The following is a 26,266-nucleotide window of genomic DNA, read 5'->3' on the forward strand; positions in this document are numbered from 1 at the left end:
CCTTCGGTACAGCCTATCCCTTCCTCGTACCTACCGCTCTCTCCCAACTCCACGCTGAGCTTTCTGAATGGGGGCTGCTGCCCAGCACTGACTGCCTCCTTCTCCAAGGCAGGCCTGCTCTCTGGGCCTGAGTTAGGGTTCTCCTGAGGCCACCCGGGGAGCCAATCCCAGAGCCTGTGGAAGGGGGAGGGGAGAGTGGCCAGGCTGGGTGGGAGCCCTGGCTCCTGAAGCTTCCACCCCCAGCAGAGAGGCCCCCCTCAGGCCTCGGTCCTCCATCACTGAAGAACAAGCCACCTCCTCCCCCCTCCCTGCCGCCTCCTCAGCTCAGCCGGCAGGTTGTCTTGGCAACGGGAGGCGGAGAGGAGATGCGCCCAGGGATGGAGGTGTATGTCACTGAGGAAGCTGCCGTGCTCCTGCCTCACGTCCCAGGCCCTTGAAGGTACCGATTACCCTCCCTACTCCCCCCATCCTTCCCCTGGAACCCCCCCACCTCGACATGCCTGTTTGCCTGAGGTGAAGGCTCCCTCCCGGCCCAGAGACTGTTACCCATCCCTCACGAGCCACCTCGCTCCAGGCCCCTGCTCACAGCTTCCGAGCTGGCAGCAGCTCGTTCCAGCCTTACCTCTGGGACCCTTGCACGGGAGGACAAGCCTCCTGGGGTGGGTCTGGTGAGGGGTAGTGAGAGCAGGGGAGGACCTGAGGCGAAGGGAAGATCAGCGGTGCTGAAGGCTGAGGCGGAAAGCACCCGGCACTTGCTCCTCGGGAGGATGGAGGGAGGCTGTGCAGGCCTGGGGTGGGGCCATGGCAGTAAGGGGGCGGTGGTGGAGGAAGAGAGAGCAGAGAGGCCCTGGCGGCCAGGCTGGTTACCCAGAGAAGCCTGGTCCCTCTCTTCAAGGATGTGGCCCCTCCTGTGACATCTAAGGTACAGCCCCTCCCATCATCTCCTGGCCCCTTCTTCACTGTTAGATGGGCCCTGTGTTCCCTCCCCCACGCCTGGCTTCCTCACCCCTTTCCAAGGCCCTCTCCCCACCCCACACACAGCAGCTGGACTTTATCTGCTCCTCCTCGCCACTCAGCAACCTGCCTTCATTTCTCCTTGCTTTCTAGAGCCCGGCCTTCAGAATTCATTCTCCTGCCTTCCAGTAACCCAGACACATACCTCCTTCCTTCCTGTCCCTACCTGTCCCCTCCTGTCCTCTTCTTTTAGGGAAAAAGGCCCCAGGGAACATTCTCACTTGCCCCCTTCAAGACCCTTCCCCGTGATTTTTCCGTTCAGATATCCCAGAGCCCCCTCCCCAGTTTCTCCATTTCCCCAATGACAGCTGATACATCAGCTGACCGGCTGTGGGCAGTGGTTACCAGGGCAACAGCAAGAGCTGCCTAGGTAGGCAGGTCTTCCAGGCGGAGGTAGAGAGAGGAGGCCAGGGCCAGGGCCAGGGTCAGCTGGCTGGGCTCCCTCCCCTGCCTGCCTCCGGGGGTCACAAGTGAACTGGGCTCTGCTCTGAGCCCACAGCAAACCCAAGGCGGTGACAGGGTCCTGGAGTGGCCGAGGTCCTCCCAGAGACAAGGAAAACATCCTGAAGCTCTGTGCTGGGACCTGGGCACCACCTGGCAGGAAGTTCCCTTTTGATGAAGTGGCCCTGGCAAGAAATGGGGTTCCTCTCCCTCACACCACCACCGCTGTGCTCTGCTGCATTTCCGAGGGGACTCAGGTTACTGGAGGGCTAACCAGTCTCCTGTGCTGAAGACCTGCTTTTCCCAATCCTCCCAGGAGAGGGTTAATCCTGGGGTGATCAGTTCTGGCATCTGTGCCCACACTCCTAGCTCTCGGCACCCATGCCCTTTATCACCCAGGGAGACAAGGACCCCAGATGCCCCTGTGGCTGCTGTTAGCTGCTGAGCAGGAGATACAGGTGCTTGGAGGAACCAGAAGTTGTCCCCCCTGGGTTATCAGCAGGGCCCCGTCCCGCTGTTAACGTCTGGCTGCTTTTGAGAACGCTCTAGGAGCTGTGTGTATGTGCGAGCGCGAGTGTTGCAGGGTAGGGGTGTGGGAAAGGGAAAAAGGCCAGCGGCTGGCCCCGTCTGCTTCCGATTCTGCTTCGTCATGATGTCGGCTTAATGCTCCTCTTGTTTGAAATGGATTGAGCTACATCGAGCGAACGAGGTGGAAGAGCAGACACATACAAACACACCCTGGGCCGGCCACACGCTATCAGTGGAGGTGGGGAGGGTGCGGGTGCGGGGGAGCCAGTGGCCCACGCCTGCCTGCCACGCGCAGACGCCCCAGCTCAGCTGGGATCCGAGCTCCAGGCTTGTGGAGGAGCAGGGTGGGAGCGAGGGAGGTGGGGGCCAGGAGGGTAGGTCTCTTCCTCCAGCTCCCACCACACCCCAACCAGCTCTTTTCCTGTTATCTGTGCTCCGGGAAGAGATGCCGGCTACCTAGGCTCAGAGGAAAAGCAGCAGCCGGGGACCTGGCCTGCGCCTGTCCCTGCCCGGCCTTGGGGCTCAGTATCTGGGCCACGCTGTCTGGGAACAGGTAGGTGGCAGGGTCTCCCACTCTCTTCCCCTCTGTGGGCACTTTGGGCCACAACACCAGCCCGAGAGTGAGGCCCCAGTGGTGGGGGGGTGCAGGGAGCCCCTGAGGATGGTCAGCTGTGGCCTGTTGTTTAGTAGGAGATAGGGCCCTGTGGCCAGGCCTGAGACAGCTGGGTTTGATCTGATCCAGCCGCCTTCGGATTTGAGGAAGAGGGCCTGGGGGGTTCCATGCTGGCACCCCGGCGCCCCCCTCACCTAGTTGTGTGGGCCAGACGTCCAGGTGATGGGATGGGGCCAGGGAGGGCAGGGGGGCTGTTCTCTCTGCTGAATGACAAGGAAGGGAGAGAAAGGGGTGGCAGCCTCCCTCCCACCACACCACAGGTATTCTGGGGGGAGCAGTTCACACAGAGGCCGAATGTTGTTGGTGTGGGGTGTGCTCCTGGGGCAAGGGCTCTGGGGAGGCCCCTGCTAGCCCTTGGCTGGCCAGGCTGGGTGAGGGCCAAGTGCAGGATGAGGTTGGGTGGCAGGGTGTGGCGGCAGCCTGACCCCAGCTCTCTCTGGTGCTGGCTGTTGATGTGCTTGAAGGGGCTGGGGCTGAGCAGACACGCAGGCCCCCCAGGATCAGAGGCGCCCCTGCTACCTCTGCCCTGCCTCAGCCCTACAGGCCAAGTGCCCTTTCCTGGGGAGATGCACCCGGTGTTTCCCTCCCAGGGGACCGTGTCGCCAGGGTGCCAGAGTCAGGGGAGCAAGGGCGGGTCTAGGAGATGGAGGTAGTTGTGCTGTGGCAAGGGGTGGCGCGGAAGCCCCCAGGGACGGGTACTGGTAGAGGTGGGGCTCTGGGTGTGTTGCTGCACAGGTGCACAGCTTGGAGAGGGGGTGTCAGCATGTGGTGTGAGTGGCTGTGAAGGGGCAGAACGGTGGGTGGGTACAAGTGGGTGTCAGTGGCACCATGTGTCGGTGTGTGGGGCCCTCTCTGGGAAAGTGGGTGTGTGATCTTGCAAGCAGGTGGGTGCATTCTGTAATGATGTTTCTGCGTGGGCTCTCCTGCCTGTGCGCACGCGTGAGTCTCGCCTCAGCGAGGCCAGCCTCTCCATGGCCAGGTGTGGGACACCTGGCGCAGGCTGTCCACCTAGGGGTGCAGGTCTATAGGAATTCCTCCTTCGGAGCTCATGTGTGTATAAAGACAAGAATAGGGAAGGCCCATAATTCAGAAAGCTGAAGTTGGGATGCAAGATCCTTGCATCTCCCCCAGCCCTATTGATCCAGCTTGTACAGGTGACATCACAATCCACCCACGGGACCCACTATAAACAGAGGCCATGCTGGGGACCAAGCAAGCCCGAGGGGCTGAGGGACACAGAAAGAGGGGCTCCTCAGCGGGGGGATAGAGAGAGAGGACACAGAAACCCAAGTGGGAGATCTAAGAGAAACCAGATGAATAGATGCATATTTGGGGGGTAGGTGGGAGGAAGGGGGACCCAGTCCTGATGTCATCAAGAGCAAAGGAGGGGAGGATAGGGGCCCACCTACTCCTGCCTGATGCTTCTCAGAGTGTGAGAGGGTGCTGTAGAGTGTTGGCACTAGAGGAACCCCAATCCTAGTCCCAGCAAATGGAACAGGGCTTTACCATGGGGATGCGATGAAGGAGAATATGAGAGTAGAGGAGAGAGTGAGGGCTTCACCAGTCTTAGAAAAGGCACAGGCCTCAGGCTTGGTGGAGGTGGGAGATACTCTGATGAGCCACTGGCCCAGAGCAGGGATCCTCTCTTGCTCACGCAATGCAATGTCCTTTTTGGGGGAGCATGGGTGCCCCTCCCCACAGAGCCCACCCCCAGAGCAGGCCTGGGTCCACAGGCCCTTCCCCTTCCGCACTGGGATGCTGTTTTGGGAACTGGTGACCTAGCTGGATCCTGCCTTTATTTCTGGCACTGAGTTGTTGCCACAGTAACTGCGGGGGTGGGGCTGGGAGTGGGAGAGGGTGAAAGGGAAACAAACGGAGAAGGATGAAGAAAGTAAAGAAAAAGGGAAAGGAAAGCAGAGAGAGGGAGGCGGGAGCAAGGACGTCAGTCACACTGAATGAAACTGGAGAAGAAGGGGAGGCCAAGTCCCTGGCCACGCTGACCCCAGCCCACTTGGACAGCTAGCCTCACTTCATAACTCGTTTATTGTCAGCACCTCGACTGGACCCTGCCTGCCCGCCAGAGCCCAACCCCCAGCCTCCCGCTACTGCCCACAGGCCAGGCCAGTGAGGGAAGCACACAGGACCCTCGTTCTGAGTTCCAATTAAGTGGGATCCTTGGGGACCCACTGAAAAGAGTATTCCTTGACTTTGACCCGATAAGGATTCAAGTAGGCCTGGGCAGGAAATCTAGCCTGGCTTCTATCCGGGCGGCCTTTGGCAAGTTAACCTCTTGGCCACCAGTTCCTCATCTCTAGGTCGGCTGCCTCGTGCACGCCCCCTACTGGGGATCGAGCCCGCAACCCGGGCATGTGCCCTTGATGGGAATCCAACCCAGAACCCTTCAGTCCACAGGCTGACGCTCTATCCACTGAGCAAACCAGCTAGGGCCCCGATGAGCCTTTATTTCTACCAGCCACAGTCAGGTCAGCCCCTACTGGAGCAAGAGCCAGCCTGGTGGGTGGGTGGGTGGGTGGGTGGGTGGGTCTTATCACCCCATCCGGGAGCCTGAGGCTCTGGTTGTCCTGGAGATGCGGGTGGGCAGTGTGAGGTGGGGCTGGCTGGCGGCTCAGATAAGGCGGGCAGCACAGCCCAGGAGGGCGGGGTGGAGGGGGAAGGAGGAGGAGCCGCCAGTGTCTGATCAGAGCTGGGGCAGCTGAGGTGTCCCTTCCGCCACCTGGGCTTGCCTTCCTCCCAGGTCTTCCCCTTCCTCCCATCCCGCCCTGCCTTCCTGCTGCAGCCTGCCCTGTGGCCTCGGCCAGGGAGTCAGTGCAGAGGCAGGAGGGGCGCAGCACAGGTGCTGGAGGGTGGGGGTTGGAGGCAACTGAGTGAGAGGGGGTGTGAACTTGGAGGAAAGTAGCTTTGGGTGTGGGGGGGTGCTATGTGTGGGTGGAGTAAGCAGTTGCTTTGCAGTATGATTTGACAGAAGCCAAGAAAACTCCACCCCCACTCCCCCCTCACTCCTCCACTCCAAAACATTCTCCCTCCTGGCTTAAAATGTCACCAGTAATACCTCACACCATAAGACTAGCCCACATTAACAAGTAATGCCCTGGAAAGGGCAAAACATTAACACGGTACCAGCATGCTGTCTGACATCCCGCAGAGGGGTGACCCAGCCCCAGGGATGGCTTGGTGTGCACAGAGCAGAGACATCATTCTGTGGAACCCCGTTTCTGAAAGGCCACGCCCATAGGACGTGTGCAGGTGTGAGTGTGGGTCTCGGCATGATCATGCACACCTGTGACACCGCCCACCTCCGACCCCTCCCCTCCCTCCTTCCCTGGGCAGCTATCCCTGATAGACAGTCATTGCCCTGCTGTGTCCCCTCAAACAGTTCAAAGGGACGTGCCAGGTGCAGCCTTCGCCTCCCGGAGACAAGCTCTCTGTCCTCCCCAACCTGCTCTCGGCTCAGCCACCCACACCCCACGATGACCCTTGCAAACCTCCTCTGCTCTCTTTAGCCTCTGCCTAGCCGGCCTGTGACATCCGCATAGGACCTTATCTCTCATTTTTAATAAAAGCCCCCGAATTGGGATTGGCCCCTCTCAATGCTCCTCTGGGTGGTCACCTTGCTTCTTACCCTGTCCTCTCCTTTCAGGGAAACAAGCGTTTCTAAAGCTGGCCCTCCCCCCGGGCGTGGACCGGCCCCTCCACCTGCTGGAACTGGCTCCCTCTGCCTGCAAGCATGGTCCAGGCTCCCCCTTCCTTAGCCTCCAGCCCACCTTCCTCCGGAGTTACTCCCCCTAGCCCCGCCCTGCCCGCCCTTCTGGGCACTTCCTGGAAGCACTCCCTACGGGGGTCCAGGCCAAGCCTGCCCTCCCTGTGATCCCTAACAAGGAGGCCTCACTATTCCGCTGAAGATGCCCTCAGAGGCCACCAGGCCTTGACACCCACCGGGCGAGTTGCCACTCCCTTCAGCACTCTGGCCTTCTCCGGGTGATGGGCTCTCGCTTCCCGACATTCTTTCTCAGCCCCTTCCTCTCCCCACTCCCACCCTTTCTCTCAGATTGTACTGCACACTTACTACCTATCAGGCCCTTTGCGGGGGGTGGGGGGGAGCATCACTAGACACACCCCTCCCCTCCCCTCCCCCGCTTGCCCTTCTAGGAGCTGGCCAGGTAATTTTCCTCCTCCCTTTCCTGCTGTCTCAGGATTGTTTTTGACCTTCTTTCTCCCTTGGCAACCTCCTGGGCAGACCACCTCCTCTAGCTCACGTGGCTCCCAAATCTCTGTCTCTAGCCTGCTCCTCCCGCAGCCTCATATTCTCCTTGGGCATTCCCACCTGTTCACCTACTACGCCCACCTCAGCCTCCACCTGGCAAAAGTGAACTCCTGGCTCCCCTTCTCCTGGCTCCCAGCCTTGCAAGCTGCCTCTCCCCTGGGGCTCTCTGAGCAAGTCCTGCTTTGCACATTCTGCCTCTAGGCTATCTCTCATTTGCCCCTTGCCATCTTTGGCCCCATGCCCAAGTGTAGACCCTCACAGTCTTCCCCCACCCCCACCCCCCGCCGACCGCCCCGCAACTGCTGCCATGGCTTCCTGGCTTGTCTCTCTGTTTCTGTCCAATCCATCTCCCAGGCTGCAGCCAAATTCCCTTTCCCAGAGCACTGCTTGGATCTGTCACTTTTTTCTTTCACACAAGTTTCTAAGCATTCCATGGCCCCTGTTGCCCACAGAATACAATCTAACACCCACCGGTCTGGGTTCAAAGGCCTCCACAATCTTGCCCCCAACCCCTGGCCCAAGCATGCCTCCACCTCATGAGCTCTGCGACTCGGCCATGCGTGCTGCTCCGCAGACAGACCAGTGCTTCTCGGCCCCACTTTCACTCCTGCTGCTTCCTCTTTCAAGAATCCCTTTTCCCATTTTTGCATGATTTCACACTGGGCATCCTTCAAGGCCCACCTCACTTACCTCCTCCAGTAAGAAACCTTCTTTATTTTCCCCTCTTGACGCCCCAGCAGGAGTGATCCTCTCTCCTGGGACCTCTCACAGCCCCTTAGACGATCTTATCTAACACGTGTAATTTTCTGCTTTGCATGGGAGCTAACTATAGGGATGCCTCATTTCTGGAGGGGCAGCCAGCTCCTTTGACTCATCTTTGTGTTCTCCAGAGGACATCACAGAGTGCTGCTCTGTGGTCATTTGCAGAATAGGTGCTGAGAGAGTACTTGGTGAATGGATGGAAAAACAATACATGACTGGGTGGGTGGGCTGATGGATGGGTGGATGGGTGGATGGGTGGATGGACGGATTGATGGATGGATGGGTGGATAGATGAGTGGATGGTGGATGGATGGGTGGGTGGATGGATGGGTGGATGGATGGGTGGGTAGATGGATGGACTGATGGATGAATAAGTGTATGCCTCTAGGACTAAGCAAAGTGTATCGCTAGTTTGACAATGGCTGTTAATAAAGTAAAGATTAGAGAGGAGTGAGAGGGAGCTAACAGTTCCTTTAATATGTACCAGCGTTAATTCTGGTCCTCAGACCGCTAGTTGAAAGCATTACAGAGTGAGTGCTGAGAAGGCAGGAAAAGGATGGAACATGGGCACAAATACCTAGCGTGGCTCTGGGGCCAGAGCCTGTCTTAGAGAAGCCTTGGCTCTAGAATTCCAAAAAGACTGGAGAAACGTGGCAGATGCACCTGACACAGTACTAGGTAGGCACTCTGACTCACGCCATTGCCTGAGATACGGCCATTTTCAGCTCCACAACTCTGGACAAGTTCTTAACCTCTCTGAGCCTCCGTTTCCTCACACCCCAGATGGATCTACCTTATAGGAGATGAAACCAAATAATCTTTGTAAAATGCTTATCAAAATGCCTAGCATGCGCATGCAAAACATGATAGCTATTATCATTGTTGTTTGCCCTCCAGAAGTTAGCAGCCATTCTAGTTAGCAAAAAACAAAACATGTTCCCTTGTCAGGCAACATTTAATCAAGGACTAAGCCATACAGTTGTTGTTTTTTCAAGTCCCACTGGAATTCAGAGACGGGTGGGGACTAGAATAGTAGGGAAGGCCTCCCGGGGGAGGAGGGTTGAGGACTGACCTCAAAGGATGGGTGGGATCTGAAAGATAAAGAGGTGGATGGAGAACAGTGAAAGGGCATGTGCAAAAGCAGGGGAGTGGGAGTGAGGGCTGCTTGTGCAGCAAGCAGGTGGTTTTGGTGGTGGAGAGACAGTGAGCAGAATGACCTGATACAAAGTAATAGATGATGCGATGCACCAATGACTTCAGTCTTTCATGACCCTCTGTCGCAAAGAATGGCTACAGAAAAACCATCGAAGTCCATTAGCCCTTGTGGAGAGAGAAATAATAATAGCTAACACTACATAGAATAGCGCTTTGAGCATTTCACATATTATAATTTATCTGATACTCAGAGCAACCCTATGACATTATCCTCCATTCTACAGATGAGAAATGTGAGGCACAGAGAGGGTAAGTACTTGCCCAAGGTCATATAGCTTCTAAGTAGCAGACTCTTATACTCATCCCCAGGCTCTCTCAGGTCCAGAGTCCACGCTCTGAACCACTACATTAGGCTGCCTCTTCCCTGAACCTCTGTAGCCATCAGCTCTCTTCACTCTGGCTTACTGCCTACAGATAAGAAGGCACTCCCACTGCCACCATCACATCAAACTCAGCCAGGCATTCAATGAATGGTTATTGTGAGTCCAGTGCCGGTGCGTGTGGGGTGAAGGGATGGGAGCATGGCTAAGGGAGTCACTGAAGAAGGAGGAGACTGTGGCTGCAGGGAACTCATAATCTATTGCAGAAGACAGGGCCTAACTCCCTGGGAACAAAGGGAGAGCAGTGCCCACCCGGTGCCTCCCTGCAGGGAAGCAGCACTTCAGAGGGCAGCCTCAGCACAGGCATGAGAAGGCTGTGGGCACTGGGATGGGGCCTTGGCCCCAAAGGGTGCTTTACCCTGCTGTACAGAGACAGTTGCATGGGGACGTGGGCTGCCTCCACCCTCCTCTCCCTTTTTCACAGCGGTTGAAACCAGGGCAGAACCCGGGTCAGAGTATGACCTGACCACTTCACTCCAAGTCGCCCCCCCGCCAATGACTTCACCCCAAGTGGGCTTCATACCCTGTCCTCTCCTCCCTGCGTGTTCACCCCATAGACATTACTAAGACCCTCTGTGGGCAGCCTTCCTGGGAGGAGAGCTAGCTGGCACAGTGGACAGTGGATGGAGGTGGAGTGGGACGAGGGGCCAGCGCGGAGCCGGGGAAAGGAGCGCCATAGAGACCGAGGCGTGAGAGCCTGAGTCTGAAACTGGCTGCAGCCCCAGGCAGGGCAGGTGTGACGAAGCAAGGATGTAGGGCCGCCCAGGGATGGCTGACCCCTGCCGTCATTTCCTTTCTAGCCAGAGAACAATGGCTCAAAAACAAGTGCAGCCCTCCACTTTCCCGCTCCCGGTCCACAGCACTGGCTTCCCCAGGCTGAGCGAATGGAAAGCCAGAGCCCGGCGCCTTCCGCCCTGCTCTCGGAGCCCAGGCCCAGCTCGGGCGGCTGCCCAGCCCCAGCCCAGGCCCGCTGAGATCCCGGCCCCACGGACTGGCTGGCACGTTCTCCCTCCCCTTCCAGGCCCTGCACTCGGCCAGCAGCCTGGAGAGTCACCGAGGGATGAGGACGCTACAGCCCAGTGGGACGCCCTTTCTGCCCTCGCGGCCCCAAGCGCACAGCGCCCAGGAGCCGGGCCGAGCTTGACGCCCCGTCGCCTCCCCTCGCGCCCAGGGATCTGCGAGTGACCCGACCACCACCTCCCGGCTGCATGGAGCGGCTGCAGAAGGTACGCGGGGCAGTGAGGGCCTGGGGCTCCGGGTGGGTGTGGCCAGGCTTCCAGCGGAGGGTCAGGTCGGGGTCGATGGTGCCACCTGGTGGTTGCCCGCAGCTCCGCACCCTGGGGTCCCAGAGGCCTAGGACACCCTCTCTGCCCTGGCCCACCCTTTGGAACGCCCTGCCCCTGGCCCTCGCCCACACGCACATTCCCACGCCCGCCTTCTCACTCTCCCCAGCAACCACTTACCTCCCCCGGGAGCGTCAGCTCCTCCCGAGACTCCAGTGTTCCCGGCTCTCCCTCCAGCATTGTGGTGAGTACCTCTTGGCCACCAGCACCCTCAGGCTGGGAGGGAGAAGGGCAGGGACACACTCCCGGCTGTGCCGCTTTACTCAGCCTCCCTCATGGTGGTTCTGCCAGGGCTGGTGGACAGAGAGAACCCCGAAAGCCTGAGAAGATTCCCCCACTGTCCTTCTCCTGGTCTGGTCCTGTCTTGTACCCAGAGTGCTAGGCGAAGGACTCCCTAAACCCTTAAAATTGAATAATGGAACTTAGCGCGGAGCTGACATCTAAAAAGGCTGTCCATTTTCTTCCTAATAAGTTGCAAATTTGGCTTGTAAGGCCAAGATCCCAGGTGAGCCTTTGAGCATGTCTGTTCCATCAGCACCGTTTCCCTTCAGGCCAAGATGGACAACCAGGTGCTGGGCTACAAAGACTTGGCTGCCCTCCCCAAGGACAAGGCCATCCTGGACATCGAGCGGCCTGACCTCATGATCTACGAGCCCCACTTTACCTATTCTCTCCTGGAACATGTGGAGCTGCCTAGAAGCCGGGAGGTGAGTGGGGGGAAGCTTGCTCTTGGGCAGGATTTGGGGGGAAGGTCTCCCCCAGGCCACATTGGGTGGGTGGCAGAATCCCCGTCCTGCTTTCTCTCCTGGAGAAACGACTCCAAAACAAGAAAGGGAACTATGCATAGGACTCACCCAGTGATAACCGCGTGCTGTGGAGAGCAGGAGAGATGGGCTGGAGGGCTCCATGGAAGAGCAGGGGAGGCTGTGTCTGAATGGCAGCGACCCCAAGGGGTCAGGGAGGAGCGGGGGGCGAGGGGAGTAGGCAGAAATATAGCAGATTTGTGGAAAGCACCCAGAAGCACTGACCTCAGAGGCTGAAAGTCCTAGCTGAGTGACCTGTGTGACAGTGTGGGCCAGCTTCCCCTCCTATAAAATGGAGGTGGTACCTCTGCCCATCCATCTCATCAGAGAGCCAAGTGCACGAGATAAAGCACACATGCCAGGTGCTTTGTAAATGGTATTTGAGAGAGGAGTAGTGTCAGTGAGATGGGGCCAGGCTGGAGGGAGACTTAAATACCCGCCAAGAGCCCAGACTCCATTCTCGATGCTTGTGGGTCTGGCCCTGAGGATGGTGCCACAGCCATCCTCAGCTGGCCCTCAGAGCACAAGCACACTGCTCCAGGGCTGGTGGCTTCCTGGTGCACCCTAGGAGCAGACCTAGGAGTCTGCCCAGGAGAGCACTGGGAGCAGGGAGGGCCAGCGCTGGGAATGGGGAGGGTTGATAGAGAAGAGATGGCCAAAACATTGGCCAGGTAAGGATGGAGACTTGGGGGAGGGATGAAGTGGCCCCTCTGGGGCTCTAGGAACGAGGGTTTAATCCTACCCTGTGGCTCTGACCAGCTCCTCTCCTTCGCAGCGCTCGCTGTCACCCAAATCCACATCCCCACCTCCATCCCCAGAGGTGAGTATTGCCAGCCCTGCTCCCACAGGCCCAACTCCCTGTCCCCAAAGGCACCCAGACCGGGCTCTGCAGAGCCCAGGGATGCTGGAATCACTGGCCCTCCTTTGTCACCGGCCAGCTCTGTCCACCTATCTGTCTAGCTTGGGGGCTGCGCTGTGGGAGACAGAGATGGTGGAGTAAGGTGAAGCTGCGTCGGCATGGGTAGGAAGAGCTGGGTAGGGGACCCAGGAGCTGCAGCGAACCTCACTTGTGCTCTGCAGGTGTGGGCGGAGAGCCGGTCCCCTGGAACCATCTCTCAGGCTTCAGCCCCAAGAACCACTGGGACCCCCCGAACCAGCCTGCCCCATTTCCACCATCCTGGTAGGTTTCACTGCCAGCCGGGTGGCATCCTTTTCCTAGGACCTCTTTTCTCCGTCAGGAATCCAAACCCCTTGCTGGGGTATACGCTCCCCACAGAACTGGCCAGACCCCTCTGAAGCCAGAACCCCAGGCAGAGCTCCCAAAGATGGTAGACCCCGTCTCATCTTCCCTCCCACCCAACCAAAAAAGTGCAAAAAGTCCCAGCCCCCTCGGGAACAGTTCCAGGAACTCTGCTTCTGTCTTGGCTCTTGACAGGAGCCCATGAATGTCCTACCTTCTCCCATTCCCCTTGCCTCCTTTCTCATCCCTGACCTGGCCTCCCCGCCATCAACACATCCTCCTTCTCCTCCACTTTGCTCTCTACAGAGACCACCCGCCCAGATTCCAACATCTACAAGAAGCCACCCATCTACAAGCAGAGAGGTGAGGCCCCCTGACTCACCTGATCCACATGCTGGGAGGCTGTGCCAAAGGCTGGGAGGGGACAGGAGAGTATCTGTCCATATCAGCACACAACCGTGCCCTGTGCTTCCTTACGCACTGTTTTGACATCCACAACCTCAGAGGTGTGAAGGGGGCAGGTGCGGGGCTGGGGTGTGCACAGGCTGACCCTGACCTCCACCCGCAGAGTCCATGGGAGGCAGCCCTCAGAGCAAGCACCAGATTGAGGACCTCATCATTGAGTCATCTAAGTTCCCTGCAGCCCAGCCCCCCGACCCCAACCAGCCAGCCAAGATCGAGACTGACTACTGGCCATGCCCCCCATCACTGGCTGTTGTGGGTAAGAGAAACTGTTGAAAGGGGACAGGGAGGCAGGACACTGCCCATAGCCCCTGTAGGTGCCCCATGAGCCCACCCTCACCCCACCCCACCCCACCCTGTGTCCTCTGGTGAACCCTGTAGGCTTTTCACTCACCCACTCCTAGAGCTTTTGATGTCAGCACCCTAGTGGTTAGTCATTCGTCACTTTCCATTCATTTACTGGACCACTCAGCAGACATTTGCCACACTTCTACTGCATCCCAGGCTCTGTGGTGGGAACTCTGAGAAAGAGAAAGAGAAATGAGACAATGTCTTGGTCCCAATGAATTTATTTTTTTTTTAATATTTTTTTATTGATTTCAGAGAGGAAGGGAGAGAGATAGGGAGAAACATCAATGGTGATAGAGAATCACCGATTGGCTGCCTCCTGCATGGCCCCCACTGGGGGGAATCGAGCCTGCAACCCGGGCATGTGCCTCTGGCCAGAATCGAACCCGGGACCCCTCAGTCCACAGGCTGACGCTCTATCCACCGAGCCAAACCGGCTAGGGCGGTCCCAATGAATTTAAGTTATGTGAGTGTGTATTGTCCACCCAGCCTCACTGTCGGGCAATTGTTATTATTCTTTTCTAAAAAAAAAAAATGTGTAGTGCTCACTTTAATGTGCAGCGCGGTGTGATGCACACAGCCAGTACCTGATAGATACCTGTTGGGCCAGTGGTTAGTTGACACACTGGCTTTCGCCTGTGTTTCCCAGAAACAGAATGGAGGAAGCGGAAAGCATCCCGGAGAGGTGCAGAGGAGGAGGAGGAGGAGGAAGACGATGACTCCGGGGAGGAGATGAAGGCTCTCAGGGAGCGCCAGAGAGAGGAACTCAGTAAGGTAGCATCTCGCTGCCCCCTCTCCCCTTCCTGGGTCTTCCTGGGGACAGACGCTCTGGTTCCAGAGCTGTTCGCTCTAAAGGGTTCGCGCCTGGTCAGAGCATGAGAGGCGTTCCTCTTCTTTCCCAGCATTTCAGTTGCTGCCCTGGCAGGGACCCCAGGACTTCGTGCTGCTTGGGGGGAAACACTGGTTATATGAGGGTCAAAGGCCCAGAAAGGTGGTCCCATCAGTGCCAGGCTTAGCAGGCTGAGCAGTTCTGGGGAAGAGGAGAAGGGGGAGAGCATGCTGCTGGTCTCCAGGGGATGAGAGAGGGTGTTGGGAGCAGTGCAAAGGCCACTGATGGTGACGTGGGCTTGTGCTCTGGGCCTGGCGACCTGGGCTGCGAGGCCACCGGGGTAGAGTTACACTGAGCGGCGCTGACTCCTTGCTCTTGGGGGTGGCCAAACCCAATGTGACAGTGCCTCAGACCAGGATGCCAGGCTCCCGGGGTTCCCGGCTCAGCCACTGGGGAAATGCGTCCCCGTTCCTGCCTGCAACATGCCCAACTCTGAGCCTTTTGGAGATGAGACACAAGTATCAAAGTCTTGGATCTATCCCCTTTTGTCACCAGGTCACTTCCAACTTGGGAAAGATGATCTTGAAAGAAGAGATGGAAAAGTCATTGCCTATCCGGAGGAAAACCCGCTCCCTGCCTGACCGGACACCCTTTCATGCCTGTGAGTGCCACCAAGGGGGCTCGAAGGCCTGGCCAGACCCTGAGGCCAGAACTGAACAGCCTGTTGAGTCTGCCTGTCATGTGCCTGGCACCATGCTAATGCGGGTGTACGGGACAGAGCATTTGGTCACTGGCTCAAGGCGCTCACGTTGTCCGTAGGGCAAGAATTCCAGTGGTGGAACAAGACTAGATGATAAACAATAGTATCAGCTAAAGCAGAATTAGCTAATTTTGCTTAATTGAGTAAACATTTATTGGGTGTTACCATGTGGAAGGCAATGGGGCTTACAAAGAGTGAAAAAATCCTGTCCTTCAGTAGCTGCCAATCACTGGGGAAATGGCCGTGGAAACAGATTTCGGTGCAGTGTAGCAGGTACTGTGATGAGATGTGCACAGTGACAGGGCCTGTAGTCAGAGGGCCAGGGGGTGCTCACTGAGTCTTGAAGAATGAGACAAATCGAGTGGGGGTTTGACACGGGGGACGGTGGGAGCAAAGGCAGGACCAGGAACCTCCTGGCCAGAGGAGAGGGCCTCCAGGAGCCTGGAATCAGTGCCCGAGTGTGCCATGTGGTGGCAGGATTGACACCAGAGAGCCAGGGTAGCCAGCACTTTGGATACCATGTCTTGAATCACCCGAGTTTGGCATGGACTTCCTTGGCAGAGTTTTTAAAGAATGTGGAGAGGAGAGGGGAGATCTGAGAGCCCAGAACTGGGAGTTACAGGCCTCTAAAATCCCGGAGGCCACACAGCCTCGCTTCCACTGCATTCTATTGGTCAGAGCAGCTCAGGCTCCGGAAAGGGGGAGATTCCATTTCCTGACGACAGGAATGGCACTTAGGCGCTGGATTATGGTGTTGCGGGCCACTTTTGGAGACAACCTACCACACTTCCCAGCGGTCTGGGTAAGGCCTAACATAGACCCAGTGCAGAGAAGAGGGAATGGGTTTGAGAAATAGATAGGAGACTGAAGCAACTGGACTCAGTGGGAGGAGAGGTGCAGACGAGTTGGGGTTTGGCCTTGGGTGCTGGGTGATGAAAGACCTAGAACTGAGATCATGAAAGAGGCAGACTTGGGAGAAAGATGAAGAGACTGGTTTGGGACATGATGGATTTGAAGTTCGAGTTTGACTGAGTCAGGAGCTTGAGGGGCAAGGCAGGCCTCAGGGAGAGTCTTCAGGGTATACATTGAGTGGCCAGATTATGATGATCTCTGAACGCATAATAATCTGGCCACTCAGTGTGTGTGTGTGTGTGTGTGTGTGTGTGTGTGTGTGTGTGTGTGTATTTTAGAGGCCCAGTGCATGAATTCGTGCATGGGTGGGGTCCAGTCAGCCTGGCCAGGGGGAGGGGACATAGGCAGTTGGCTGGCCTGCCGACTGGTCGAACTCCTAGTCGAGGGGACAATTTGCATATTAGCCTTTTATTATATAGGATATACACTGAGTGGCCAGATTATTATGCGTTCAGAGGTCATAATAATCTGGCCACTCAGTGTAGGTAGTAGTAAGGCTGTAAGAAAGATGGGATTGTGCAGAGAGGAGAGAGGGCAGGGACGGGGCCAGGCTGTACCCTGGAGAGCACACACGTTTAGATCCAACTGAGGGTTGGCTCGGCTAGTCAGGATGTGGGGCTGGCCTCAGGGGCCTCTCTCTCTGAAGGTGGGGACTTGAGCTGGGAGCAGCCAATTGGAAGTGGAGATTTGGGAAGGTTGGGAACAGCTGCCTCAGGGAAGGGAGTTGCTCCAGGCCGTCCAACTGCAGTGATGACCATCTACCTGGTGTGGTTGTCACCTCCACAGCCTGAAGGCGAGCCGGGGCCCAAGGCTGATCCAGGCAGAGTTTATTGAGGCAGGTCTGTGGGAGGCGGGGCCAGGTGAGCTGCTCAGTACTGGTGAAAGCAGCTTTGTACCCAACCATAGGTTGAAAGACAGGGAGTGTGGGTCAGGTCCCCAGAGGTCCCCATGAGATTGACGAGCAGGTGTGCTGGGAACCAGGCTGAAGGAAGCTGCAAACAAAGACGGACGCTATGGTCACAAAGTGGGGCCCCGGGCTCCAAGTGCCAGGGTGAAGCAGTGTGGATAGCGAGGTCGGGGGTGACCGTTGCAGGGGCTGCCTGCTGTGCAGTAGAGATGAAGGCCCTGAGGTGGGGGTGGGGGGTCAGGAACCCTAAGGTGTGTCTCTGGCTAGGACATCCACAGGGTCACCAAAAGACCAGGATGATATTTCAGAAGGGGTGGGAAGAGTTTTTAGAGAATGTGGGCTAAATAGTTAAGGCCTGAAGAATGAGACAGAGAGATGCTCTGAAGGTTGAATTCAGCCTCTGTGTTCCACTAGAACTTGCTTTCAGTCCAAATTAGCTCTCTAACTTCCATTTGGCCTTGCAAAGCTGAATAGCCAAATGTCTCCATCATCATCATTTTGGCACCCCTGAACTTGTATGTGATCAAAGGTCATAGGATTGCATAGGTTACAGTCACAGCTAATCAACCTTAACAATTTCAAAATTATAGATAGCCCTAGCTGGTGTGCTCAGTAGTTAGAGCATTGACCTGTGCACCAAAGGGTCAAGGGTTCGATTCCCAGTCAAGGGCATGTACCTGGGTTGCAGGTTAGATGCCCAGCCCTAGTAGGGACTTGTGCGGGGGGGGGGGGGGGGGCGGGGAGACAATCAATCGATGTGTCTCTCTCACATCAATGTTTCTCTCCCCCCCCCCCCCCCGCTTTCTTTCATTATCTCTAAAAATCCATGGAAAAAATTTCCTCGGGTGAGGACTAACCAAAAAAGTTTTAAAATTATGGATAGGCTTATTGTCATTCTGACTTAATGGTAACATTGAATAGTCACTTTCAAACACCCTGAATGATATTACAAAAGCAGATGATTTTCTACACAAAAGTAAGTGTTTAAGTAGTTTTAAAAGTAAGTATTAAGGGAAAAAAAAAAAAAACACAAGGTCCCCAAAACACATTTTATTCTCACCAATTAAACTTCCAAGTAACAGATTTTATAAGAATGTTTTAAGAAGACAGTTCCTTATAGTTTTGAGTCTGTCAAAGGCTAAACATTTAAACAAAAGGTCTGGTCAAAATGATTACTATAGAATGCCAACAATTTCTAGTAATTGGAGATGAAGGAGTTTTGAGATCTGCCCAAACTAAAAATCTTAGGTACAAAGATATTCTAGGAAAACCTGTTACTGAAAACCAATTTCCTTGAATTATAATCTCAGTGCTTGAAAGCTTAGTGATATTAAATGTGTAAGCTGAAGGTGACACCTAATCATGCAATCCACCTTTTGGCTGCGGGTGCAATCCAGCAGCTGACAGAGCTGAGGAAAGTATTGTTTCTGTATTATAGGGTCAAATGTTTGAAACTTGGTTACTAAATTCGCTAATAATAAAATTGTAATGATTTGATTTTTTTCACGAGATGTCAGATTCATTTTTTTACCCCAGAGGTTCATTTTACACTGGGGAGCTTCATCATTTATCGCTCACTAACTCTGATTTTAACTCGGGCATTTGGCCCAAATGAGTGTTTGGTGCCCTTCTGTTAGAGGGAAGGCATTAGAGAGAGTTCAGAGGCACCAGCACAATGCCCCTCGCTGGAGGTGATGAGCAGGAGCTGGAAGCCAACAGAGACCACAGGTTCCCCCAGGTCTACCCTTCACTGTCCTGCCCCTGGTTGGGTGGGGCCAGAGAGGGATCCCGTTCAAAATGACTATCAAGCCAGAGGGACTGAACAGGTCTCTCTCTCTCTCTCCCCCCTAGCCTTGCACGGTGGAACATCAAAGTCATCTTCCCTCCCAGCCTACGGCAGGACCACCCTGAGCCGGGTAAGGTCCCTGACCACAGGTCCCAGACTGCAAGGGAGGAGTGTGCATGTGGGGTCCTCTGAGGGACTGAGCTACTTGGGGAAAGGAAGACCCTTCAAGTGAAGGGACTGATGAGGAACACTCAGCTTCCTTCTGATCCTTTATGTCCTTTCTAGCTGCAGTCCACAGACTTCAGCCCGACCGGGAGTGAGGCCGGTAGCCCAGGTGAGCGGCAGGGTCAGGCAAGCAAGCGGGAGAAAGGGCCTTAAGCAGGCCCTGGGGGCAGCTGTGTCTGGGATGCGGGCAGGGCTGTGTGGCTGCAGGTCGGGGAGGCTAAGCTGACAGGTCTGAACAATGACTTTTCTCTCCCCAGGCCTGCAGGTGAGTGCCCTCTGGAGGACGCCGAGCATAGAAGCCTGGGACAGGCAACTGGCAGTGTTGGGGGAGGGGGTGTTGGGCCACCCAGTTGCCTGGTGAGCACCTGAGAAGCCCCGGGTAAGGCTGGGGAGGTCTCCCGGCCCCACTCTGGCTCACTGCGGCTTTGGTCTCCCCAGAACGGAGAGGGCCAGAGGGGGAGGATGGACCGGGGAAACTCCCTGCCCTGTGTGCTGGAGCAGAAGGTGAGGGGCAGCGGCAGAGCCAGGGGGGGTGGGCAGGGGACAGAAGCCTCTACAGTGGGGTGGCCAGCTTGGGGAGAAGCCAGGAAAGTGAATGCGCTATGGGATCCTCCTGGAGTTGCTGATGGGGAAGCTGGGGGCGCTGGATGGCAACATGGCATGAACCCGATGGCCCTGCAGGCTGATAAGGGGGGCTGGGGAATTGAGGGGTGACAGCAACAGGGAACACTATGAGCCTAAGAGTGCCCCCTGCCCTGCCCCCAGATCTATCCCTACGAAATGCTGGTGGTGACCAATAAGGGGCGAACCAAGTTGCCTCCAGGTGTGGATCGGATGAGGCTGGAGGTATGCAGGGGAAAGGCGCTGGTGGGTGCAGGGGCTCCAAAGGGCAGCCTCGCCTGCTGGTGGGGAAGACCTGCCCCCTTGGTCACTCAGCCCAGCCCGCCCTCCTCTCCCTAAGCGGCCTTGGTATGTCCCCTGCAGAGGCATCTGTCAGCGGAGGACTTCTCCAGGGTGTTCGCCATGTCTCCCGAAGAGTTTAGCAAGCTGGCTCTGTGGAAGCGGAATGAGCTCAAGAAGAAGGCTTCCCTCTTCTGACCGCCCCGCACTCCATGACTGACCCTCACCCCTGCTGCTCTCTGGAGCTGGGTCACTGGACCCTAAAGCCTCATCTCTTGGGGGGCAGGGAGGTGGGCAAAGGTGTGGTGGGCTGCATTCGTTAGGTCAAGGGGAGCCTTGCCTTCTCTCCGTGGTGGGCTGTGGGACATGGACCTTCTTCTCATAATGAGCCAGGGGCCTCCCCTCCTCCCTCGTCCTCGCTGCACAGGGCAAACCCAGGCTGGACTCCAGCATTCAGAGTTAATGTCTGCACCCTCTCCCTGCCCCCACCCCATAAAGAGAGGTCCTAGAAGAGGGAGTGAGGAGACCTGGACATGGCACGTGGTGCAGGCCTGTTGATGTCTGGAGCAGTGGGCGGGTAGAACCCTCGGCCTGCGGAGGAGTGAGGCAGGAAGCAGGCAGGCAGGCACAGCTCCAGGACCGTGTCTGCCCAGCACTCCTCCTTGCCTCACCTGGGAGGCTTCCCCTGCACCTGCGCCTCCCGCCTCTGACTCCAGCAGGAGCAAGGTTGAGCTCAGCCTCCAACAGGGAGGCTGCCCTGCCCTCCAGCTTACCCTCTGCTCTCCTTGCACATCCTATGCTTTGAAGCCTCATGCTCAGCTCTGTGGCTTCCCGAGAAGCCTTGGCTTAGAGTGGAGATGTCGCCTATACTGAACCCCAGGCCCCCATCAGCCTCCAGGCAAAGTGAGCTAGACTCCTTCCTACCTTCTGACACCAGGATCCTCGGCAGGACCAGGCCTTCAGGCTCCCTCAGATGGGAACAAGAGGCCAGGCCACCAGGTCCCACCCATACCCATGCATCCCCCATCATGCTCTCTAAAGAATGTAATTTATTGGGGTACCCCCAGCTGCTTTCCTCACCCAACTCTCTGCCCTACCTAATCACATTCCCAGCTTTTCTTCTCTACAAATACATATGTGTATATAATTATATATATATATTTTTTTTGCCCAGGTCTGGGTTTTGTTCCTGCCCAGACCCTGGCATCCCTTTCCACTGTGTGTATGTGTGAGATGATACTGGGGGAGGGGAACTCTGCTTGGAATTAAAAGGTTGCATTGGGTCCCCAAATTTACTTGTTCTTTATGAGCCACCAGGTCCAGGTGAGAGGGACGGGTGATGCCAGGCTGAGGGAAGTCATGGGAGTGAAGGTTCAAATGGGGGGCAGATAGGGTTGGAGGAGGTAGAGCGATGACACACAACACTATCCTTACCCACCTGGGCCACAGAGCAGGGGCTGGTCCAGCAGGCTCCCAGCTGCCACCTCCCCTTCGGGGCTGTGTGATGGTGATGGTGGATGGAAAGGCAGAAACATACTCCAGAGCCTGAGAGAGACCCAGCAAGGAGGAAAGGCTGCTCCGTCCTCCACCGAGGCCCTAAGTGCTCCCCTGCACAGGGAGCTCATCAATATCTGACATGACTGCCCCCTCCAGCGCCTGAGATAGGACAGTTCAGCGGGAAGCCAAACACACAGCAAAGGTCAACAGGATATGAGTAGGCAGTGAGCTGACTATCAAGGACCAGGCTGAGGACACTGAGGAATGGAGACACGATGGCTGAACTCTAGCAGGAGCAAGGGTCAAGTGGAGGCCGAGGGAGAAGGGTACAGTCATTTGGTCTTGGTTAACTTGGCAAAGCATTCCAGGGGGAACAAACTGGGAACTGGGCATCAAAGTGGGTGAAGGGGTGAGGATTTGATTGGAAGATCAGAGGGAGGACTTTGGTGTGGGGACTCGTGGGTGGAGGGGCTGCCTCACCTGGCTGGAACAGAGCCCATGGGTGGGCGTGTAAAGCGGCATGCGTTCCGTCAGAAGGATCAGGTGAGGTGGAGGGGACCCCGGTGTGAACCAAAGACTGCAGCTGGGACCTGAATCCAGTCTCCCACCCAGGACGAGTTTCTAGCCCTTTGGGCTGAAACAAAAGGAAAGTGGGTAAGAATCATTCAAATGTGAATGATTATTTTAAGTTGCTGAAGTTCTGTTATGTCCACAACATTGTTTTATCCTCTCAACAAACCTGTGAGGGCAACAAATCATTTTAATCCATTTAGTTTAGGAGAAAATTGTGAAACAGAGACATTTCATCTGAAGCCTGAAGCTACATGCAACTGAGTAGATAATGGAGACAAACATCTGAGTTTCTTGACTGCTGAGGACTTTCCCAATATAGACACTTGTCTCTCAAGGGGCAGCAGAGAGTCCAGACTAGGAGGCACAGAGAGGGATGGTCTCCACACTCACCCCTCTATGAGGCATCAGTGAACGTGTGGAGGGCTTACCTGTTCCGGCAGAGGGACAGTCGGGGGGAGGCCAGCACCGCCGTGTACACCCAGCTCCCAGACTGTTGAGCAACAAAGCAAGCTGAGGCAGTATTTAACCACAGCTCACTGGGAAATGCTTGTGGTGGGGCTGACTGGATAGTATATCCTAAAGGATTTTAAGTTCCTGAGATTCAGAGCAAATTGGCGGCTCTGTCCCTAAAACAAAAGCTTAGGGAGAATCTCTCAGTGCCTCCTCCCCAAAATACACATATACACACGAATGTACAAACAGATGCAAAACCTTGGTAGTTATTTAGTCCAGTAGTTTCCAAACCTTTTTAGTAGAAACCCTTAGAAAAAATTAGATCTTACTACTACTATTTTAAGTACATTTATAAGTTGAATTTTATAGTCAACTAGAAGCCGTGCACCTGTGGGGTCCCTCAGCCTGGCCTGCACCCTCTCGCAATCCGGGACCCTCGGAGTATGTTGGATAGCTGGTTTTGGCCCGATCCAGATAGGAGGGAGCCCAATCCTGTGCATTGAGTGGCTGTCCCCTGGTGGTCAGTGCGTGTCATAGTGACCAGTCGACCAGTCATTCGGTTGGCCAGTCAGCCGGTCACTTAGGCTTTTATATATAGACTAGAGGCCCAGTGCACAAATTTGTGCACGGGTGGGGTCCAGCCAGCCCACCCCGATGGGGCCAGCTGCAGGGAGGGGTTGTGGGAGGGCTCCAGGGCATGTCCAGCTCATCTTGCTCAGTCCCGACCCCAGCAGCAAGCTAGCCTACCGGTTGGAGCATCTGCCCCCTGGTGGTCAGTGCACATCATAGCGAGCAGTTGAGCAGCCTTAGCATATCATTAGCATATTACGCTTTGATTGGTTGAACAGACGACCGGACGACCAGACACTTAGCATACTAGGCATTTATTATATAGGGTTATTATGAAAATCAATGAGAATAAAGAAGCTATGATCAATAAAAAGTAAGCTTTGCCCTAGCCAGTTTGGCTCAGTGGATAGAGCATTGGCCTGGGGATTGAAGGCTCCTGTGTTTAATTCTGGTCAAGGGCACATACCTGGGTTATGGGCTCAATTCCCAATGTGAGGCATGCAGGAGGTGGCCAATCGATGATTCCCTTCATCATTGATGTTTCCATCTCTCTCTCCCTCTCTGAAATCAATAAATAAGTAAATAAATAAATACAAAGTTTCTCAAAAAAAAGTAAACTTTGATTGCCCTACTGGTGTGGCTCAGTGGTTAAGCATCGACCTATGAACCCAGAGGTCATGGTTCGATTCCCGGTCAGGGCACATGCCCGGTTTGCGGGCTCGATCCCCAGTAGGGGGCATGCAGGAGGCAGCTGATTCATGATTCTCTCTTACCAATGATATTTCTAACTCTCTCTCCCTCTCCCTTCCTCTCTGAAATCAATTTAAAAATACATTTTTTAAAGTAAGCTTTGATGAACATAAAAAATTTAGGTCAGGGGTTATATATGACAGTTGCTCTTTTGTCAAGTGAAGGATCTAATTTATTATTGCATTTGGTGCACACTATCAAGGAAAATCCCGATTCACATAGGTAAGAAGTTACAAAATTGTGGTAGTTTAAAAATGCATGCCAACTCTTTCCCTGCCACCGCGGAGTTGCGCGGAAGTGGAGGCTTGGGTGCGTTCAAGATTCTGCTCTACCCATAACCCACCGCCATGGCCGAGGAAGGCATTGCTGCTAGAGGTGCAATGGATGTTAATACTGCTTTGCAAGAGGTGCTGAAGACCACCCTCATCCACGACGGCCTCACACACGGAATTCGCGAAGCTGCCAAAGCCTTAGACAAGCGCCAAGCCCACCTTTGTGTACTTGCATCCAACTGTGATGAGCCTATGGACGTCAAGTTGGTGGAGGCTCTTTGTGCCGAACACCAAATCAACCTAATTAAGGTTGACGACAACAAGAAACTAGGGGAATGGGTAGGCCTCTGTAAAATCGACAGAGAGGGAAAACCCTGTAAAGTGGTTGGCTGCAGTTGTGTGGTGGTTAAGGACTATGGCAAAGAGTCTCAGGCAAAGGATGTCATCGAGGAGAACTTCAAATGCAAGAAACGAACAAATAAACTTGGCTTTTGTGTTGTTGTTTTTTTTTTTTAATTTTTTTTAAAATATATTTTATTGATTTTTTACAGAGAGGAAGAGAGAGGGATAGAGAGTTAGAAACATCGATGAGAGAGAGACATCGATCAGCTGCCTCCTGCACGCCCCCTACTGGGGATGTGCCCGCAACCCAGGTACATGCCCCTGACCGGAATCGAACCTGGGACCCTTCAGTCCGCAGACCAACGCTCCATCCACTGAGCCAAACCGGTTAGGGCTTGGCTTTTGTTTATCATGAAAAAAAAATGCATGTCAATCCGTTCACATCCTTCCTGCTGAGCAGCAGCATCTATGCCCCCTCTCCTTGACTCGGGCCTGTGACTTGCCCGTTATAGCTCTTTATCCTGCAGTAGCCTTCTACTTTTATTTAAGGCCCAGGTATAGGGAGCATCTGGCCCATGGGCCACAAAAGGTCCGAGAGATCATTTGGTCTGGCCCTGCCAAGGCCTTAGGGGTGAGTTAATTAAATGTTTGACCAAATATTGCAGGCTAATTGTTAAGCTGATGATTTTGAATGGCCCGCGAATCCTATATAATAAAGAGGTAATATGCAAATTGACCATCACTCCAACACACAAGATGGCCACCCCATGTGGACACAAGATGGCCACCACAAGATGGCCAGCAGGGGAGGGAAGTTGGGAGGGACCAGGCCTGCAGGGGAGGGCAGTTGGGAGGGACAAGGCCTGCAGGGGAGGGCAATTAGGGGCAATTGGGCCAGCAGGGGAGGGCAGTTGGGGGTGACCAGGCCGGCAGGGGAGGGCAGTTAGGGGCAATCGGGCCAGCAGGGGAGGGCAGTTAGGGACGACCAGGCTGGCAAGGAAGGGAAGTTAGGGGTGACTGGGCCAGCAGGGGAGGACAGTTGGGGGCGACCAGGCCTGCAGGGGAGGACTGTTAGGGGCAACCAGGCTGGCAAGGGAAGGCAGTTAGGGTGACCGGGCCAGCAGGGGAGGGCCGTTAGGGGCAATTGGGCTGGCAGGGGAGCAGTTAGGCATCAATCAGTCTGGCAGGGGAGTGGTTAGGGGGTGATCAGGCTGGCAGGCAAAAGTGGTTAGAGCAGCCGTGGGCAAACTACGGCCCGCGGGCCGGATCCGGCTGTTCTATCCGGTTCTCTTGCTCTCCCCTCCGCTCCTTTACTTCGAATTTATATTAGTTCACACAAACACTCCATCCATGCTTTTGTTCCAGCCCTCCGGTCCAGTTTAAGAACCCATTGTGGCCCTCGAGTCAAAAAGTTTGCCCACCCCTGGGTTAGGGGTAACCAGGCAGGCAGGCAGGCGAGCGGTTAGGAGCCAGCAGTCCTGGATTGTGAGAGGGGTCCCAGATTGGAGAGGGTACAGGCTGGGCTGAAGGACACACCCCCGCCCCCGTGCACGAATTTCATGCACCGGGCCTCTAATGCTGTTACAAATATCCACGTGGCCCTTGGCAGAAAAACGGTTCCCCACCCTGAAAGCTGACAGGAAGAGAGACTTTATTCATGGTCTTCTCCCAAATGAGCTAACCTCACAGCAGAATTTAAATTCACCAGTGATTCTTAACACTTTTGGCATATAACACACATAAGGGTGTCCACTGACTTTTATCAGAACTTTTAAAATACAATCTAAAAAGTTACCATGACCTATGAACTAGGAGGCCAGGGTTTGATTCCCAGTCAAGGCATATGCCGGGTTGTGGGCAGCGGGCTCCATCCCCAGTGTGGGGCATGTAGGAGGCAGCCGATCTATGATTCTCTCTCATCATTGATGTTTCTATCTCTCCCTCTCCATTCCTCTCTAAAATAAATAAAAATATGTTTTAAAAATAATCCTATCTAATA

At 55.3% G+C, this 26,266-nt stretch overlaps 2 protein-coding genes across 7 annotated transcripts; both read left to right on the top strand.

Moving 5' to 3' along the window:
* Positions 1 to 311: 311 nt before the first annotated feature.
* Positions 312 to 21,098, top strand: DMTN (dematin actin binding protein). 6 transcript variants are annotated; one of them, XM_080675361.1, is made up of 16 exons: positions 350 to 439; positions 2,427 to 2,536; positions 10,317 to 10,521; positions 10,748 to 10,822; positions 11,190 to 11,345; positions 12,217 to 12,261; positions 12,522 to 12,621; positions 12,988 to 13,044; positions 13,250 to 13,402; positions 14,141 to 14,265; positions 14,876 to 14,981; positions 18,751 to 18,815; positions 18,971 to 19,031; positions 19,349 to 19,414; positions 19,676 to 19,756; positions 19,895 to 21,098. In XM_080675361.1, exons 3-15 carry the CDS (start codon positions 10,504 to 10,506, stop codon positions 19,708 to 19,710), a joined length of 1,062 nt encoding a protein of 353 aa, XP_080531487.1. In that variant the 5' UTR covers positions 350 to 439; positions 2,427 to 2,536; positions 10,317 to 10,503; the 3' UTR covers positions 19,711 to 19,756; positions 19,895 to 21,098. The 6 variants fall into 6 exon arrangements, with proteins under 6 accessions (XP_080531486.1, XP_080531489.1, XP_080531487.1 ...); XM_080675360.1 differs by lacking the exon at positions 2,427 to 2,536 and having other exon boundaries at positions 312 to 439; XM_080675364.1 differs by lacking the exon at positions 10,748 to 10,822 and having other exon boundaries at positions 351 to 439.
* A 2,645-nt stretch (positions 21,099 to 23,743) lies between these two features.
* Positions 23,744 to 24,797, top strand: LOC308251779 (small ribosomal subunit protein eS12-like; the record flags this gene model as incomplete). The annotated part of the gene is made up of 2 exons (XM_080675475.1): positions 23,744 to 24,420; positions 24,780 to 24,797. Exons 1-2 carry the CDS (start codon positions 24,001 to 24,003, stop codon positions 24,795 to 24,797), a joined length of 438 nt encoding a protein of 145 aa, XP_080531601.1. The 5' UTR covers positions 23,744 to 24,000.
* Positions 24,798 to 26,266: the final 1,469 nt, after the last annotated feature.

Source organism: Plecotus auritus (assembly GCF_963455305.1).
Source record: "Plecotus auritus genome assembly, chromosome: 6".
In the NCBI taxonomy this organism is placed as follows: domain Eukaryota; kingdom Metazoa; phylum Chordata; class Mammalia; order Chiroptera; family Vespertilionidae; genus Plecotus; species Plecotus auritus.

Coding starts and splice junctions, on each gene's coding strand:
- DMTN (XM_080675365.1), top strand. Junction 12,622..12,987: donor GCCCCATTTCCACCATCCTG/GTAGGTTTCACT, acceptor TGCTCTCTACAG/AGACCACCCGCCCAGATTCC. Junction 18,816..18,970: donor GCAGGACCACCCTGAGCCGG/GTAAGGTCCCTG, acceptor TGTCCTTTCTAG/CTGCAGTCCACAGACTTCAG.